This window comes from Chrysochloris asiatica, unplaced genomic scaffold, assembly GCF_000296735.1.
Source record: "Chrysochloris asiatica unplaced genomic scaffold, ChrAsi1.0 scaffold00308, whole genome shotgun sequence".
Classification (NCBI taxonomy): domain Eukaryota; kingdom Metazoa; phylum Chordata; class Mammalia; order Afrosoricida; family Chrysochloridae; genus Chrysochloris; species Chrysochloris asiatica.
In genome coordinates, this window is record NW_006408826.1 from 2514137 (window position 1) to 2530627 (window position 16491).

Consider the following 16491-nt stretch of genomic DNA (forward strand, 5'->3'; position numbering starts at 1 on the left):
GGGGGGAGTGTAGGGGGCGGGTTTCTAAGATATACCCTTTGGTTGGTTGATGATGCATGGAGGGGATTGGAACCATGGCAATGAGATGATATATAATGAAATGAATGTAAAACTAAAGTTCTCTCATGTAAACTATCATATAATTCAGAATAAAACTTTTTAAAAATCCGAGTTTAGTCGTTTTCTTTAAATATTTTAGATAGCAAACCCAGATTTTGTCGTTAGCTGTGATTTTGGAATTTGATTACTGTCTAAATTATATTACTAATACGACCTGCTCATAGCAGGAAGTGGTTGCAAATGATTTGAATGGCAACTGTTCCCAGCAAATATGGTGTATTCAACAAGTAGACTCTAAGAAGGTATTACCACAATCCTAATAGATGCAAGGGATGATTCTGCTGGGTGAAGCTGCGGTGGTGTTTGTGTATAAAATTTTTGATGATTGCTGCTGAATGTGGAGGAAAATACAAAGAGAACTGACTAAAATATTCATTACCTTCTTGCATAATTTAATGACTTACAAATGAAGACAACAGTTCCAAACATAGGCAATCTATCAACAACTTGTTTTGAATTTCTTAAAAAAAGTTATGTCGACATATCATTTTTCACCCACAAATATGAAAGTTTAGGCAGTCCATTAAGATCCCACCCCTCCAGTAAGCATCAGATACTATCAAGTTGCAGCCCAAGGCTGTTGATTATTTCTTTGTTTTTACAAACACCACAGCCTTATTCTTCATATAAGAAGCTTGCTGGTAGTATCAGTCCTAAATGCATGTTAAGTGTTTGCATTTGGGGGAGTAGAATGAGTCAGAGGGTCATTAATCACAGCCTTGGAGGCCCTGACTCACTCCTGGGGACATGGAACAGCCTCACTGGGAAGAACGTGAAAAAACAAAAAAACTTCCATTCTCGATTTAGTTGTGTGTTCCCACTAATGCAGCTCCAAACTGGCCCCCACTTTGTTGTTGATGTTACATGCCACTTGGTCGATTCTTACAGCAACCGTGTATGGGGATTCTGAGGAGCGGGTGGTGAGTTTGAACCACTGACTTCACAGTTCAAACTGACTTCAAGGTCAAATACTTATCCTATGGGGTGGTTTGCAGTCAGGCTAAAGAATGTGGAAAAGGACCCTGTCAAGACCTTCTTTCTGTGGGGTGAAAAACTCTTAGTGATTTCCAATTCTGATTATGAAATGCAAACAGAGCCTTCAAAGTATATGGAGCTAAGAGTCTTGAGTAGCAGGCCCCGCCCTTCCACAATCCAGCAAGGTTGTTGGTCTTTGACACACCCAGTGTTGAGTATTCTGAGGTCAAATGGAATCTGTTGTCTTCATTAACTGGTTTTGTACATCTCAAGAATATCTGCCACATCCCCAAGATTTCTTTGAAAATCCAAGCATAAAGACCAGTGATCTTGATCAGCTCAGACATAGTATTTACTACCTAGTCGACAAGCTCTTCCCAGGAGATCAAAATAAGAAATGTCAGCACTGAGTTCACTAATAATAACATTAGGCAGTTTCACCTGGGAATATTGATAGTGCATCTCAAATCGGGAGTTTGTGTGGTATGTCTTTGCCCCATAGTATAATTGTGGGTATCAAAATAAAGATTGTTTTTTTCACTGTACAAGCCATAGTGGTATGACTGATTTCCAGAGCATTCATGTTTTAAACGAACCCCCTAATAATAAAATTTCCAAGGTAGAAAATGTTTTTCTTTTCAACTTTTCTTAGGCATGTTGTTTCCTTAGTCTGCCCTGGGGAGTAGATTAGACTAGATTTAAGTCAATGGCTGCTATAATGAAGCTCTAACTTGAGTTCATTTTGTTATGTGGTGACCACAGTTCTGGATGACGCCCCCCCTGGCACTCAGGAATACATTATGTTACGACAAGATTCCATCCAATCCGCGGAATTAAAGAAAAAAGAGTCCCCCTTTCGTACTAAGTGTCACGAAATCTTCTGCTGCCCGCTGAAGCAAGTACACCACAAAGAGAACACAGAGCCGGAAGGTTTGTGCACGACAGCCGCGTGGTTTTGCTTGTTTTCTCTCGTTCTTTCTTTCTCTTTCTTTTGCCTTGCCCTCTGGTGTGCTGTGTGTTGCTCAGCCCCTGGCGTTGCTAGGTGGCCTCCTGGCTGGCTGGTGAACGTGTTATGCAGTCTCAGATGGGACACTGTATAAGACAGTCCTCTCTGGCTCAGCACAGCCTTCTGCTTCTTGCAGTTCAAGTGTTTTCTGCTGGTTTTCATTACATTGCCTCGTGTTGGCTGTCAAAGTTGCTTGCTTCTGTAACTGACACCTGGCCGAGTTTGGGCCCATCACTTTGCATTCCTGAAGCTGTAGTCAGCTGAGGAATGGCCCTTCTAAAATGAAGTGAGAAAATTATCCCAAATTTTATAACTTTCCTCCACCTCCTTCATGCTTCTGCATTGCGTCCCCCAAATGCTCCTGGTCTACTTCGCTCGTGGACTCAGGCCTAGACTGCCCTTTTAATGCACGCCCAGTTGCTCTTTGCCCTGGTCAAATGCATGCCTGAAGGAAAACGATGAGTAGTTTGTTTTTCTTTTCAGCTCAAGTACAGGTTTGGAGAACTCTACTTGCTGATGCTTAAACTGTGGTTATTAAGGTATTCATTTCACACCATGCCACCAATCTGTATCTGTAGGACATTTTCTGTCTGGAAAGTTTTTGTCCATGTTTTCCAATTTTTTTGAATATACCCAAAATAAACATACTTGGAATGCCTCTACAATCACAATGTGGCAAATTATTGTTCATCGTTGTACATCTCCACTTCCTGAAAAACACTTTGAGACTTTTCCGGTCTATGCTAAATGCAAAATAGCCTGTGTCCCTCTCATATCAGTTACTATCCATGCTGCGTACTGATCCATAATATTGCGAGTTATAGAAGTTACTGTCTTTTTGGCATTCTTGTCTACTTTGGCATGGACCGTTCTAGAATGTTTTCTAAAGAAGGCCCTTTCTATTGCTAGTTGACCTTTTTAACCTGGACAAGTCTGCCTTTTTGATCTGGAGTAGTGGGTCTTGCGATTCTGTTTAAAGAAATAACTTCTAACAAACTGTAGTCCATACTATTAGAAGCCAAATTTTCAATCACAAAGTCTCCTTTTTCTGGCAGAAAATGAGACGCCTACATATGTGTATGTTTAATTGTATTTCAGCAATGGAGTAGAAAATTTGCCTTTAATGTCTACTTAAACTTAGAATATCTGAGCTATCCACATTGGAACTCTTTATAGTAAGTAAATACCTTATTTTGGTGAAGATCATTACTTGATTCGGTGCTTTAATGAAATAATGTTTTTTTAACAGTCTCTTTATTGTTTATAATGCATTCAACGGTTTTCTCCTCTCTTTTCTCTGAAGATATATATATATATATATTCTTTAATAAGGAGTTTGATAGTGCTTGTGTATTTGCAGATCATTCTGCACAACAAAATTTGTTTTGAGGACGAAAAATAAGCTATTGAAGAAGCAGCCGGTTAAGTTCAGTCAGATTGCTGGTTAAGCAATCAGACTCTTCCTTCAAATTTCTTAAACAATACTCACTCAGAGTAAGAAAACGAACAACTGAATTTACCATCCTCCTCTCTGTCATTATTACATATAAACTTGGCGGGCTCATATTTTAATTTTCATAGTAGCATCTGAAAAGTGCTGTGAAGAATGCTGTGGATGTGTTCAATGTGAGAATTCTTTAGAAAAGAGTTAGCAGTAAAGGTTTGGGTAGTTTTTAACCTGTCAAGTTTCCCAATTTTGAATGCCTTTCATCAGGTTAAGAGTGCCTGCCATCCTTTCACTTGTGTAGTTTGATGGACAGACTTTTTCTTCTCTCATATTTCTCTTAGCCAAACTCTCCTACCCAGCCTACTGAATCTCTCCCCTTATTCCTATGAGCTATTTTTAAGGAGTGTCACACTTATTGAAAGAAACCGTGGTAGCATCGTGAGCTATGTGTTGGGCTGCTAACTACAAGGGCAGCAATTAGAATCTACTAGCCACTTTGTGGGAGAAAGATGAGGCTTTTTGCTCCTGTAAAGAATGATAGCCTTGGGAAACCTAGATAGGGTCCCTGTGAGTTGGAACCCCCTCGATGGCACACAGTCATCACAAGGCGCATTGGAGGCTTCCTGGAATGGAATTTTAATTTATTTACATTCATACGGAACTCCTTCAAAGCAAGGTCCTGGAAACTAATGATCAACTTATACCTTCCAGTAGAAATACTTGATCTCTGTACAATTGAACGGGATCCAGAAGACATTAGATGAAGGAGATAGATAATATGCTGTATACTTAACTTACTTAGAATGATTTGTAGTACATAACTTGTTTGAATTGCTTCCAGCTACCTCCAATTTTAAAGACATTTCTGTTTTAACTCCAAGGCCTTAGGAATCCAGAATTTGTTGATGGACTGAAAAATCTAAACAGCTTTTCAGGATACATACAGTAAAGCAAAATTAGACATTGCCAAAACCAGGCTTTTATTTATGAAGAGCTAATTCTCTAATTTGTTCTAAATTCTTGTGATTTTCATTGATAGGATTGTTCCCATACAAACCAGTTCTGATGTAATCTTGTATGAGTCCTGGAATTTGGCTGAGAAAGCACATACAAGTATCTGAGAGTCTAATTTGGCCCAGTATCAGCACTGCTTTTTGTTATAAGGAAACCATGGAAAGAGTGAAATTTGGAACCAAAAATCTATTTCTTGCTGTTCCAGCAGCCTTTTGGCAAGAGAAGGTATAATCGGCATGGCTTTATTCTTTTGCTCACTTTTTCTTTTTATGTCAAGTGTACTAAAATAGAACCGCTGAGTTTAGAGGAACTTCTAAAAGCCAGTCTAATGTCAGTGTAGCTGTTCCTGCCCAAATGCCACTCACTGGGCTCTGATTGATATTTGAAGATTGTTAACTTGGAAGTCGGTGCTTTTAAAAAGCTACAACAACGAAATCATGAATTCCTAGTGTCTGGTTTTAGGATTTAAAATCCCAAGTTATGACAGTAATGGCGAACGCCTTAACAAAATAGCAAAAAATAATATAGAGTTCAGTTATGACAACATCGTTTTTGATATGAGAATTTGGCCTCTAGCAGTCTTGTTTTCTTATAAATCCATTAAGTAGACATCCCATTTGCTTTGGGACATTCACAACCATTGGATTCAGAGAGGCATCCTGCCCTAGGGACTCTGGGTTGGAGGAGAAGACAAGTTGTGTTCTGGAGCGTTGACGAAATATGTTAACCTTCACCAACCAAGGGAAAGCAAAGTTTTGTCCCAATTATAACGAGTGCACATTTGTAACAAGCACAGTGACTATGACTTCTTTAGTTTCTTTACCCTAGAAGGATCATATGTCACGAGGAATAACAGTCTTGCCTAAATGATACTACTGTAAGAAGGCAGATAAATATAAAGGCACTCACTAAAGGAAGTGGTTTTATGTCATTTTCAAATGCTTTTTCTTTAACCATGTTGTCTCTTCCTCATTTTAATATGGATTTTTCTTTGGAGAAAAATAGGCCAGACTTCATTTGAAGTAACAGTGAATTCAGTAAGCTGTTGCTCTCCCTTTTGGTCACTAAGTTAGAGTTGAGTCGTAACCGCTGATGCTTGCCTGCAGTAATTGTCTTGACCTTCAGGAATCATGTAAGTGGGTTTATGTTTGTCTCCTGGAGAACTGAGAGGGTATTCCTATTTCACTAGAAAAACATCAAGCCGTGTCATTAGGTGATTCTGGAGAGAGGAAAAGACTTTATTCCTAGTCGTTTTATTCTTGAGGTCAGTCTCCCTATAATTTATGGCCTGTAGGATTACCAAAGGATGCCAGAGGTTTCCTTGCTCTTTGCTCGTTGAAGCAAATATCCGCTTAATTGCAGAATCTCAAGATTTCAAACAAAACAGAAATGGTCCAAATTGAAATCAAATTAAAGCTAAAAATCTTTAAGCCTTGGTGATTAGCAATTAGTAAATGCTGTCCTCTCTCCACAAGATGTTCAGATGTATTTCTTTTGGTTGCATGTCAACAATTTCTTAGTTGATAATGCGGTATGTTCAAACAGCATTAGGAACCCCATAATGGCATGGAAAAACATTCTCTCTTTTATCCTGTTTACTCACCTAATGGCAGCAAACATAAAATTCAAAAGCAGCGGTTTGAATCATGCCCATAGGAAGGTGATGGAGAAGAGATGTTGCAACCTGTATTCTATCAGCATCCTGCATTTTCTTAGCACTTACCCTTGTCTTGGTGGGTTAATGCACTAGACTGCAAAGCCATTTGAACTGCAAGGTTGGCAGTTCAAGCTCACCAGCCACTCCTTGGAAACCCTATACAGGGTCGCTATGGGTCGGAACCGACTCGATGGCACTTTACAATAACAACAACCCTTGTCTTGCTTCACAGCCCATATCCACAGACACTACAACATACCACAATCACATGTTCACTTGTCCTTGTGTGCTAGCAGATTTCCACTTGTGAAACCCAGTTATTTTAAGATAAGCCTTCTCAGAATAGCACCAGATCAACCCAAAGTCCTCTCCATTATTGGGAGCAACAGCTGCACCTGTTGTCATAGGGCAACTCTTCACAGAGGAAGGCGAATGGAGTCTAAGAGCCTCAATGGCTAAGTTATAAATACAATGAGAGTGCTGTCCAATGCCTTTTGCATTCCTGGATACATCCTCGCTAAACCCTGTTGCGTAGGGGTTCAGAGCAGCATCTCATAGAAGAGGAAATGGAGATGTCAAAATGCCACTGCCCCAGTAAATAGCAGAACTTGATTCTAACATGGTTCTTTTTTGGCCTTTTAAGCTCATACTCTTCTTCTCCCATGACTTCTCCATATGTCTAGGTGTCCTCTCTTGCCCCATATGTAAATCTGAGTTCTTAATTCAATTTTTGTATTGTAAAGACAATGCAAGTGTAAAGGAATCCAATTCTGCCCACTCTCTGTCCTTAGGATCATTCAAGCAAGGGGTCACACTAAGTCGAAGGGACTTAGAAGGTACATGGTAATTCTAGGGACCTGGGTCGGAATAGGTGAAGCGCAGCACAAAGACAAGTAAATGAGAGCAAAATCCTAGTCCTCCAAGAGCTAATAGTTTGGGACTTCCCAGAGAAAAAAGTGTAAGAGTTAATGAAGAAGTCCATTTGAACGCAGTAGAATGGCTGCAAGAGAAAAGATAAAAACAGGTTCTTTGCCCAATCTTGTTTTTCTAAGTCACGTGATAATGTATACTTGTGGCCACTTGAAGTGCTAACCAAAAGATTGGTGGTCACTTCAATCACTCGCAGTCACTCTCAGAAATCCTATATAGAATTAGTGTGAATCAGAACCGACTCGACAGCACACAGCAGCAATGATACATAGTTGTAGAAATGAGAAAAGTCATTTCTAATTTGTATGAAACTGATTCTGTGGCTTCTTCAATTCATTAAAATTGCCAGCGTGAATAGGAGTGGGCAGCCTTCTTCTGAGCATCTTCTGTGTCCCAAAGGATTAGGCTTTACTTGAACCAGAACCAACTGCTGTTGAGTTGATTCTGACTCATTGAGGTCCCATGAGTGTCAGAGTAGAACTGTTCTCCGCAGGGTTTTTGAAACATTTTATAATCATTTTTCTGAATTCTTTCTCAGGCATTTCCAAGGCCTGCCCTCCTTCCAGAATGGAGTCCAGGTTTACTTCTAGGTCCTTTGTCTCAGATATTTTATCTTTTTTTGGACATGTGCTGATATTGTCATCTGCTTTTGCTTCTTGGACATGTTTAGTGTTTATCTGTGTCCCTAATACTTAATTCAGTATGTGTTTTGGTAATTTTTTATGCTTTCTGATTGCTTCCAGGAAGGTGTGATCAGGATGTGGGCTTCCCTTTTCACTCTTCTTATTGCTTAACGCAGCATAACTTTCACAGGTGTTGCCTGTTTCCCTGGTATATGGCAACTGGTATTGGTTCTTGCCTGGGTTTTGGTGTTTTATAAAGTGTGATTGCACCTTGGCTATTTGGCAGCAGTTGCTGATTCTTCTCGTGTAATATAGGGAGGCACAGAGTCTTCCAAAAACAAAAGGGAGACTATGTAACAGCCAAACAACACCAGTCGGGTAAAAAACAAAAACAAAATAAAAAACAAGAACAAAAGCAAAAATGAGAGAAAGAGGAAAAAGAAAAAGAAAAAAGAAAAAAAAAAAAACAGAAGAAAATAACGCAGCACCAACAAAAACAAGACTACATACAGCAGTTTCTAATCACATAAAAGGGAGAGGAGGGAGAAAAGAAAAAAAGGGGGAAAAAAAGAAAAAAAAATCTGTAGCTTGATATAAGTATGTCTTTAATGTCCTAAGTTCCTGGGTTCAAAGCTGTCCGAGAGATTTTACCTTTAAACTCTCTTTCAGTCACTTCTGCCCCCCTCTCCTTGTTGTTGTTAAATGCCGTCGAGTCAATTCCGACCCATAGCGACCCTGTATAGGGTTTCCAAGGAGCAGCTGGTGAGCTTGAACCACTGACCTTGCAGTTCAAAAGGCTTTGCAGTCTGGTGCATTAACCCACAGCGCCACACCAGAACTGCTTTCCTACCCATGATAAAAAACAGACCAAAAGGGGGACAGAGCAGCACCTCAGCTTGGGCTGAGTGTCTGTGCGGATTCCTGGCAGAAGAAACCACCAGTGGTGGGGTGGCCACTTGGCTCAGGCTCTACTTCTATTCACCAGAATGGAGGTGGGCAAACAGTGAGCGCACCAATTACCCAATACCAAAGAAAAAAAATAAAATCAGAACAATGCAAAACTGGCAAGGTCTATTGTGCACCTTTTTCCCAAGGATCCCCGCGGCATTTTTCCATGGCATCTCTGCAGCTCCTCTTTCATCTTGCCCAGGATGTGGGCTCAGGCCTCCGAGCCCGGCCCGGCAGATTCAAAAGTATGCAATTTTTTTTACTTCAGCTCCAAACTCCACAAGCTATAAGCCTTCAAACCTTTAAAATATTCCTATCTCTGTGGGTCCAAGTTTTGGACCTCTGTCCTGGTTCTTTTTTGCCTGGTATTCTGTGTTATTGATGATGGCGACCTTCACTACACCTCCACCTTAGCTGCCATCAAGCCCAGCTTCCGCAGGGTTTTTAATGACAGATATTTCCAAAGTAAATCACTAGTCTTTCTCGGGTGGGACCTCTAGATAGACTTTTCATTTATAGCTGAGTTAGTGAACCGTTTGACCCATGCAGGGATTTTGGGTAGTCCTTTAGGTCTCGGTATTTGAAATCTATTAGATCTAGTCACTTGTTGGAAGACTGTTCTCCAGCATAAAATAAATATTGAAATCAATAATTAACGATTATGCAGAACTATGTGCTAAGCTCTTTATTCATTGTTACCATTGTTGTTGTTCAATGCCATCGAGTTGATTCTGACTTACAGCGACCCTCTATAGGGTTTACGAGGAGTCGCTGGTACATTTGAACCATCGACCTTGTGGTTCAATCTGACCTTTAGGTTGAGAGCATATCCTACAGCACCGTACCAGGACTTCTTAATATTCACCAAAATCCTTGGAACTATTTTTGTCTCCATTCTTCTGGTAAAGAAACTGAAACTCAGAGAATCGAAGTGAACTGTCCAAAGTTATTCGACTGGGTTGTGGTAGAGCCATCATTGCAGTGAAACTTGTCTCTCAAGTCGATGGTCTTTCAATTCCAACAAAATCTATCTCACAGAAATGATAGTTGTAGTTGGATTTGCCATTTCATTCTTCCATGATGCCAGTAACATCTTATTAAGACACATCGCCTGGCCTGCTAAGTCAGCAGAAACAGATGTACCCTTTGCATGCTGTCAAAAAACAATAGCTTAAAGAGATGGCTTGGTCCTGAGAGAATATGGAATCAATGCATTTAATTTTTAAAGAGTTTCTGAGCACATTCTCCTCAAATCTGATTTGGTTAAAATAAAGTGCTTTACAATATGAAGTGTCGCTTTGGGGATTTCTTCATTGTTGCTGATGTTGACTTCCCAGCCACAGGTCTGTTCTGGATCACCTCAAGTCAATGGAGAGTCATTCAATCTGGGTTCCTTGTCTTTCCAAAACCTTAACTGGTAACCTAAGTCCTTGCATAACAAAGCTGTCGTTACCTAGTGAAAACTGCACATGAGGGGAAAGTTGCCAAAGTGTGTTGGATCTCTCTCAAGACCTTGTTCTTTGTGACTTTCACAAGGAATGAGATTGCATGCAATGGCCCACCTCCCACCAGAAGCATGAAGAACAAGGTCCCAGGAATTTGAGTGATCTATTTTAGGCAGAGCAATCCGTACTGTGCTCTGGTTATCACATGATAGTAGCTTTGATGTTCCAGGCACCTTAGGTATATTATTGCTAATCTTCCCAAATGATGCTATGTGGTAGGTATTACCAATCTTAAAGGACACTATCAGGAAACAGTAGAATAGAAATGTGAGGTAAGTTGTTCAAAGTCATATGGCCAATAAAAATCTTCACGGGCTTTTGAAGAGAAAGTGTACTAGTTCCTAATGACTTTGACTCGACTCTGCTGCCTCAATTCATCATGACTACTCCATTCAGATGGAATACTTGAGAAAATGGCTCAGTCCCATCTTTTCCACTGCTGGTGAGAACTGTTCTCTCTAAACAGTCGTTGCATACCCAATGCACCCACTGGGAAACTTTTCTTGTATATCTCTCACTTGTGGCCTGCATTTCAAGATGAACAAAGCCACATCCATGAGATTTGTCATATAAGGGGACTACAAAACCTTTAAAAAAAATTCTCTTATTTTTCAATCCAATTTTTCCACGAAGTTTTTTAAGCCCCTTTGTCTATTGCCTTCTTTGTTTGCTGTATGAGCTCTTGAATCAACTGCAAGTCATTTTTCCTGCAGTGTGTGCTTACATTGAGAAATGGTTCAAACCTACAGTTTATATCATGGAACTGTTAGGTCTTAAGGTAGTCTTAACTGATTCTGTCTTGAATTTCCTTTCCAAGAGAAAAGAAGGCATGTTCTATAGAGTTCGGAGTATGATGTTTCTGAGCTGCAGTCCACACATGTAGAGAAGATTTAAGTCAACTAGCTCTGGGCACTACCAGTAGGAGATCCTAGGCTCTTGCTTTAGGCTTTTGTTCTGGCCTTGATGTGGGATGTTCATGGAGAAAATTGGTCCTTTTATTGAGGTCCTTCAATACAGGGAGATTATGGGAATTTACTTCTTCCTGTTTCGAATATCTTCTCCTTCCATCTCCTGGAATCAGAACCAGGTGACTTTGGTTAGTTTGAACCCAGGCCCAACAGTGAGAACCTCATGGAATAGTAGGTAAGGATAGCTATCATTGATGTCTATGGACTTGTCATTGCCCCTACAAAGTCACTGTTGGACTCTGTTCCTTTTAGAAGCACAAAACAATGGGATGAGTGAAATGTACCTCTTCATGGTCACGAGTTTCCATCGAAAGAGGGTAGGATCACGCACACACACAAACATACACACACAAACAGACAATCTAACCACCATACCGTCATCTGATTACTGGGGAAAAAATAGAAGCAGAGAAATAGCAGCATTCATAAGATCTGATACCTCTGCTGGGATCCCTGCTGCCAAGGAAAATTCTGCTATGGAAACCCACCATGGTATATCAGGGCTCAAATTGGATACTCCACTGAGTGCAGACATTATTTACAGATAGCCACTGGTTGTACAATGAACCCTCTTCTTCCACCCACCAAGGAAGAATGAAAACAACTTTCAAAAAGTAGAGGTTCTATAAGGCACCTTTTCTCTTCCTTCTTTTTTAGCCATTTTTTCTCGGTCATCGCTTGATCCTTTCTTTAAGATCCACGTTAGACTACTCATGAACCCATTAAGTAAATGTTTGTTTGGCTTGCATCAGTAACTGTTCACTCCATGGACAATTGATTAAATAAACTCAGAATATTTGCTGAGGGAGGAGAACAAAATCTCCCAAAGTAGTTTGAGAATCTTTTCCTTTTGTGCAGCATTTGATTTGTAAATCGATACTGGTTTCTCAAAAGAAATCTGTTTACCTTACCAATCAGAATTCCATTCAAACATATAGCCTATATTTCACCCCTTCTGAATAGAGCTTAATTAAATAGATTACCACAGGCCCAGTTCAGTGTCCAGTACACAATAAATTATCTTTTCAAATCATTTGTTGCTCTAACAAATTTTGATATTCTGAGTTCCACTGGCCATTTGTTCTAATTCTAGGCAGCATGTGATTTAATACTTCCAATTTCAATCAACAGAATTGATGTGTTAACCATTCATTTGTCATTAAACATGTATTAAGTGTCTTGGACAAACCAAACATTATGCTAAGTATTAAGCCCAGCAGTGACAAGACAGCACTATCCCTGCCCTTGAGGAAGAATTAAAGGTTGGAAAGAAAGGCAGGCACTAAACTAATCTATCAATTAGCTCGTGTTGTATTTAAACCTTAAAACAGCAATGTTCTTCTGATCTAGTCTGGGTTCTACTGAGCTTACCTGGACTCATGCATTTGTGTTTATCAACTGATCAAGCATGATACTGACTATTCTGTGACGGCTTGGTTTGGCACAAATCTCCTCTCCTCTAGTCTTTCAGATCAATTGTGAAATTTCGTTTATGTGCTTGGTTTTTCAACACTTCCCAAATAACAATTCTTAACTACATCACCTCCTATGCATTTGAATGTTGAACAGTGAATCTGCAAGACCACAGACGAATCCATGACTTGAATTGTGATGCTGGAAATGAATCTTGAACATACCATAAACTGTCTGAAGAACAAACAAATCCATCTTTGAAGAAGTACAACCAGCATGGTCCTTTAAAATGACAATGGTGGCAATTTGTCTCTGGTACTTTGGATATGTTGTCCAGACATCATGCTTGCTAAATTGGAGGATCAGCAATAAAGAGGATGTAGCAGCAACAGTGGGCTCAAACGTGACAATTGTGAGGTGTGCTGAAGGACTGGGTGATATTTCATTCTGTTGTGTATAGGATTGCAATGAGTCGAAATGGACTCAACGGCACCTAACATCAACGACATGACTCTGCGTTCATCTTGCTGTTGTTGTTACATGCTGTGGAGTCGGTTCTGACTCATAGCGACCCTGTAAAGGGTTTCCGAGGCTGTAAATCTTTACGGGAGCAGAAGGCCTCAGGTTTCTCCCGCGGAACCGCTGGTAGTTTCCAACTGCTGTCCCTGAGGCTCGCAGCCTGATTCGTAACCACTATGCTACCAGAGCTCCTTTAGGAGTGAGTTTTTGGCTGGTGATAGATGTTTAAGTCTTATAAGTTTGTTATGTGGATTTAAAACTATGACCAAAGATCAATGGGAAGAGACAGTAGGGAGGAAAAGCAGTCTTGAGGTATACCACCATTATAAAATTTTAATAGAGGAGAAAGGAGTTCATGGGTGAGTCAAAACGTCCATGATCCAGGCTATTAATTGAATGATTGGGAACTCAGGTTCACCCAGAGGAGCCTTGCACGAAAGGCCTGGTGATTTACTGATGAAAAAGAACCTTTTGAAAACCCTATTGACACGTATGGTATCTTCAAAAGTCTGAATCAAATCAGCAGGACATGATGGTATTGAGGGATGGGAGTTCTTAGCAATGAAAGGAAAATCAGAAGATCGATGTCAAAGATGTTAAGAAAGAGCTAAGCTGCAGGACGGAAGGGGAGAATTCGGAATAGCACAATTCATTCAGGTGGTGCTAACTTCATGTCCAAATTTCAGAATTCCTTTTTAAGATCCAAACCGTGAAATTACACTCATTATGCCGTGGGACAGATGTTTCTCCACCCTTTACACCGTCTTAAAGGACTAATATAAATCATCCAATCAGGTTTGGTTAGAATGACCCTTGGGCAGTTGCAGCATACTGTCTAAACTACTAAAGAAAGAGTAGCTCTTTGTAAAGATGTCATTGATTTTTCTCTTCCATAATGTATCTAAGTTGAAGTCTTTGCCAAGGCCGATTTACTCTTTTGTTGGTCTCCTTTATAACATAGTTAAGCTTGCTCAACTTTTTTGTTCGATGTCTTAAAGCTATTGGACCTCTGGGAATTCAAATTAAAATTAGATTGCCTCTTGAGCTCAGTATTTTAAAACTGACATATTTTGGAGCTGTCTTAATATGCTGCTATCAAGGATGACATTACTTCAGTTTCTAATAAAGCAAGTTTTCTGCCAACTTCACAAATATGTGCACTCTTGCTCAACTGTGGAAATTGATTCCTTGTCTCACAATGAAGGTTTCTTGCTGAATCAAAGGGCTACTGTTTAAAAAGTACAAGCACACAGCTTTGGGGTAAAGAAGTGTTGAGTTGACATTTTGATATAGCGTCTATATAATTGACCCGAGTTTTCATTTTGCTTCTGCGAATTTAGACCCCATGTAAGTGTTAACTTCCTTTGCAAAATCGATTGTGTCTTTTCTGTCACATGATGGTCCCCTTTCCAAGGTCAAATGACTCTTCTTTAAAGGTCTCAAGAAAGAAAGGGGGCTTTGTTTCTTTCAGATGAAAAAATAAGAAATTAAATTAATTCACTTTTTATAGTGTAAGGTAGTCTGGAGTGTTTTGGGTGTAGGGAAAAGTATTTTGAATACAAGTCTGGTGCCTAAATTGTCTGTGTTGTTGTTAAATGCTCTCGAGTCATTTCTGACTGATATAGACCCTGTATAGGGTTTCTGTGGAGCACCTGGTGGGTTTGAAATGCCAACCTTGTGGTTCTCAGTCCAGTGTTGATCTTAAAGCGCCACACCAGAAGTCCACATTGGCCCATGTTCAAGACTAAATTAAGACCAGGGGCTGGAGTCAATAGATAAGTTTTGCTAAATGCCCTTCTTTCCAAGATAAGAATCCATGCACTCATCCCCTATTGGCGCTCATTAGACAATCTGCATTCATGCACCTATCCCTGATGAAACCGATTGATACTATTTTTCCCATGTTCTGTTCAGTATTTATATTTTATTTTCCTGAATATGACTGAATTTTATATATTTTGAGCCAGGACTATGCCCCTTATAATATATGTGTTGGAGTAGAATATTGAAAGTGCCATGGGCTGCCAAAAGAACCAACAGATCTGTGTTGGAAGAAGTGCAGCCAGAGTGCTCCTTGGAGGCCAGGATGGCCAAACTTTGTCTCTCATACTTCGGACATATTGTCAGGAGGGACCAGTCGCTGGAGAAGGATATCATGTTTGGTAGGGTAGAGGGACAGAGAAAAAGAGGAAGACCCCCAGCGGGATGGACTGGCAAAGTGGCAGCACCAATGGGCTCAAGTGTGGCAACAATTGTGAGGTTGGCCCAGGATCAGGCATTGTTTCATTCTGTTGTGCATAAGGTTGCTATGAGTCGGCACCAACTCCATGGCACCTAACAACAACAACAACAATACAATATAGGTTCTCAATAGTGGAACATAGAAGATTGTGAAAGCGACTCTTTACTATCTTGTCAACCTTGGTTCACTTGTCCACTGTCCTTGAAACTGGGCTTTAAAGATCAAGGGATGAGACCTCAGGAGGTAAACAAACTGAACATTGTCATCTCTATAGGTTGGAGCTATTGCTACTGTTGGAGGTAGGTAGGGAACTGATCCTGGAAAAAAATCCCCCGGTGGTCAAAGTTAGAAACTGACCACTGCCCGTTAAGTGCTTTAAGAAGGTGGTGTCAGCCTTTTTTTTTTTTTTTTGCAGTGTTGCCTAATCGCTTAAACACATAGGATTTAAACAAAGTGCACAGCACATTCTCATTGTTGATGGTGAACAACATTGGGTTAAAAAATAACAGCAAATTAACACCATTCACAGAAGTGATAGCTGAAACCCAGTTGAGCATGTTTGTTAATTGTTCTTTTCTGCTGCTAATATAAGTCTGTAGAATCATTCTTCCCTAACATCATTGAGTGCCAAACCTTATTTTGGGCTAGTGTAGTACTATTGACCTTGACCTTTGGGACATGTCCTCCTTCCTGGGATTAGTTAATATAACATTTTAAATTTAGTCTAAATTCTGCCTGATTCCTTTACCTCTCCTTAAGCTTTAAGTTGTGTAAGCTATTTCTATGCCTTTCCAATGGAGCCCAGTGTCGTGATATTGTATAAAAAATGTGAAGGACAATTATTTAATGATACCCATTGGGAAATGTGTATACTAAAGCCTACTGGAGTAAATGTCTTAATGACCTGTTTTGTTGGTGGTGGTAGGAGCCATTGAGTCACTTCTGACTCCTAGTGATCCTATATATAACAAAACAGAATAGTGCCCTGTCCTGTGGTACGCTCACAATCATTACTATAACTTGAGCCCATTGTTGAAGCCACTGTCCCTCCATCTTGTTAAGGGGACTCTGTCTTTTTCCTTGATCCTCTATGTTTTTTTTTTTTCCCCAGGGACTAGACCCTC

General features: G+C 40.1%; 1 protein-coding gene across 1 annotated transcript in view; it reads left to right on the top strand.

Annotated features, from left to right (window-relative positions):
• LOC102816842 (fibroblast growth factor 13-like) overlaps positions 1 to 16491 on the top strand; it is a 594039-nt gene that overhangs the window by 351693 nt on the left and 225855 nt on the right. Inside the window, exon 2 of the mRNA XM_006874975.1 lies at positions 1858 to 2025. Coding sequence (XP_006875037.1) covers positions 1858 to 2025 — 168 coding nt within the window. The remainder of the gene's footprint in view (positions 1 to 1857; positions 2026 to 16491) is intronic.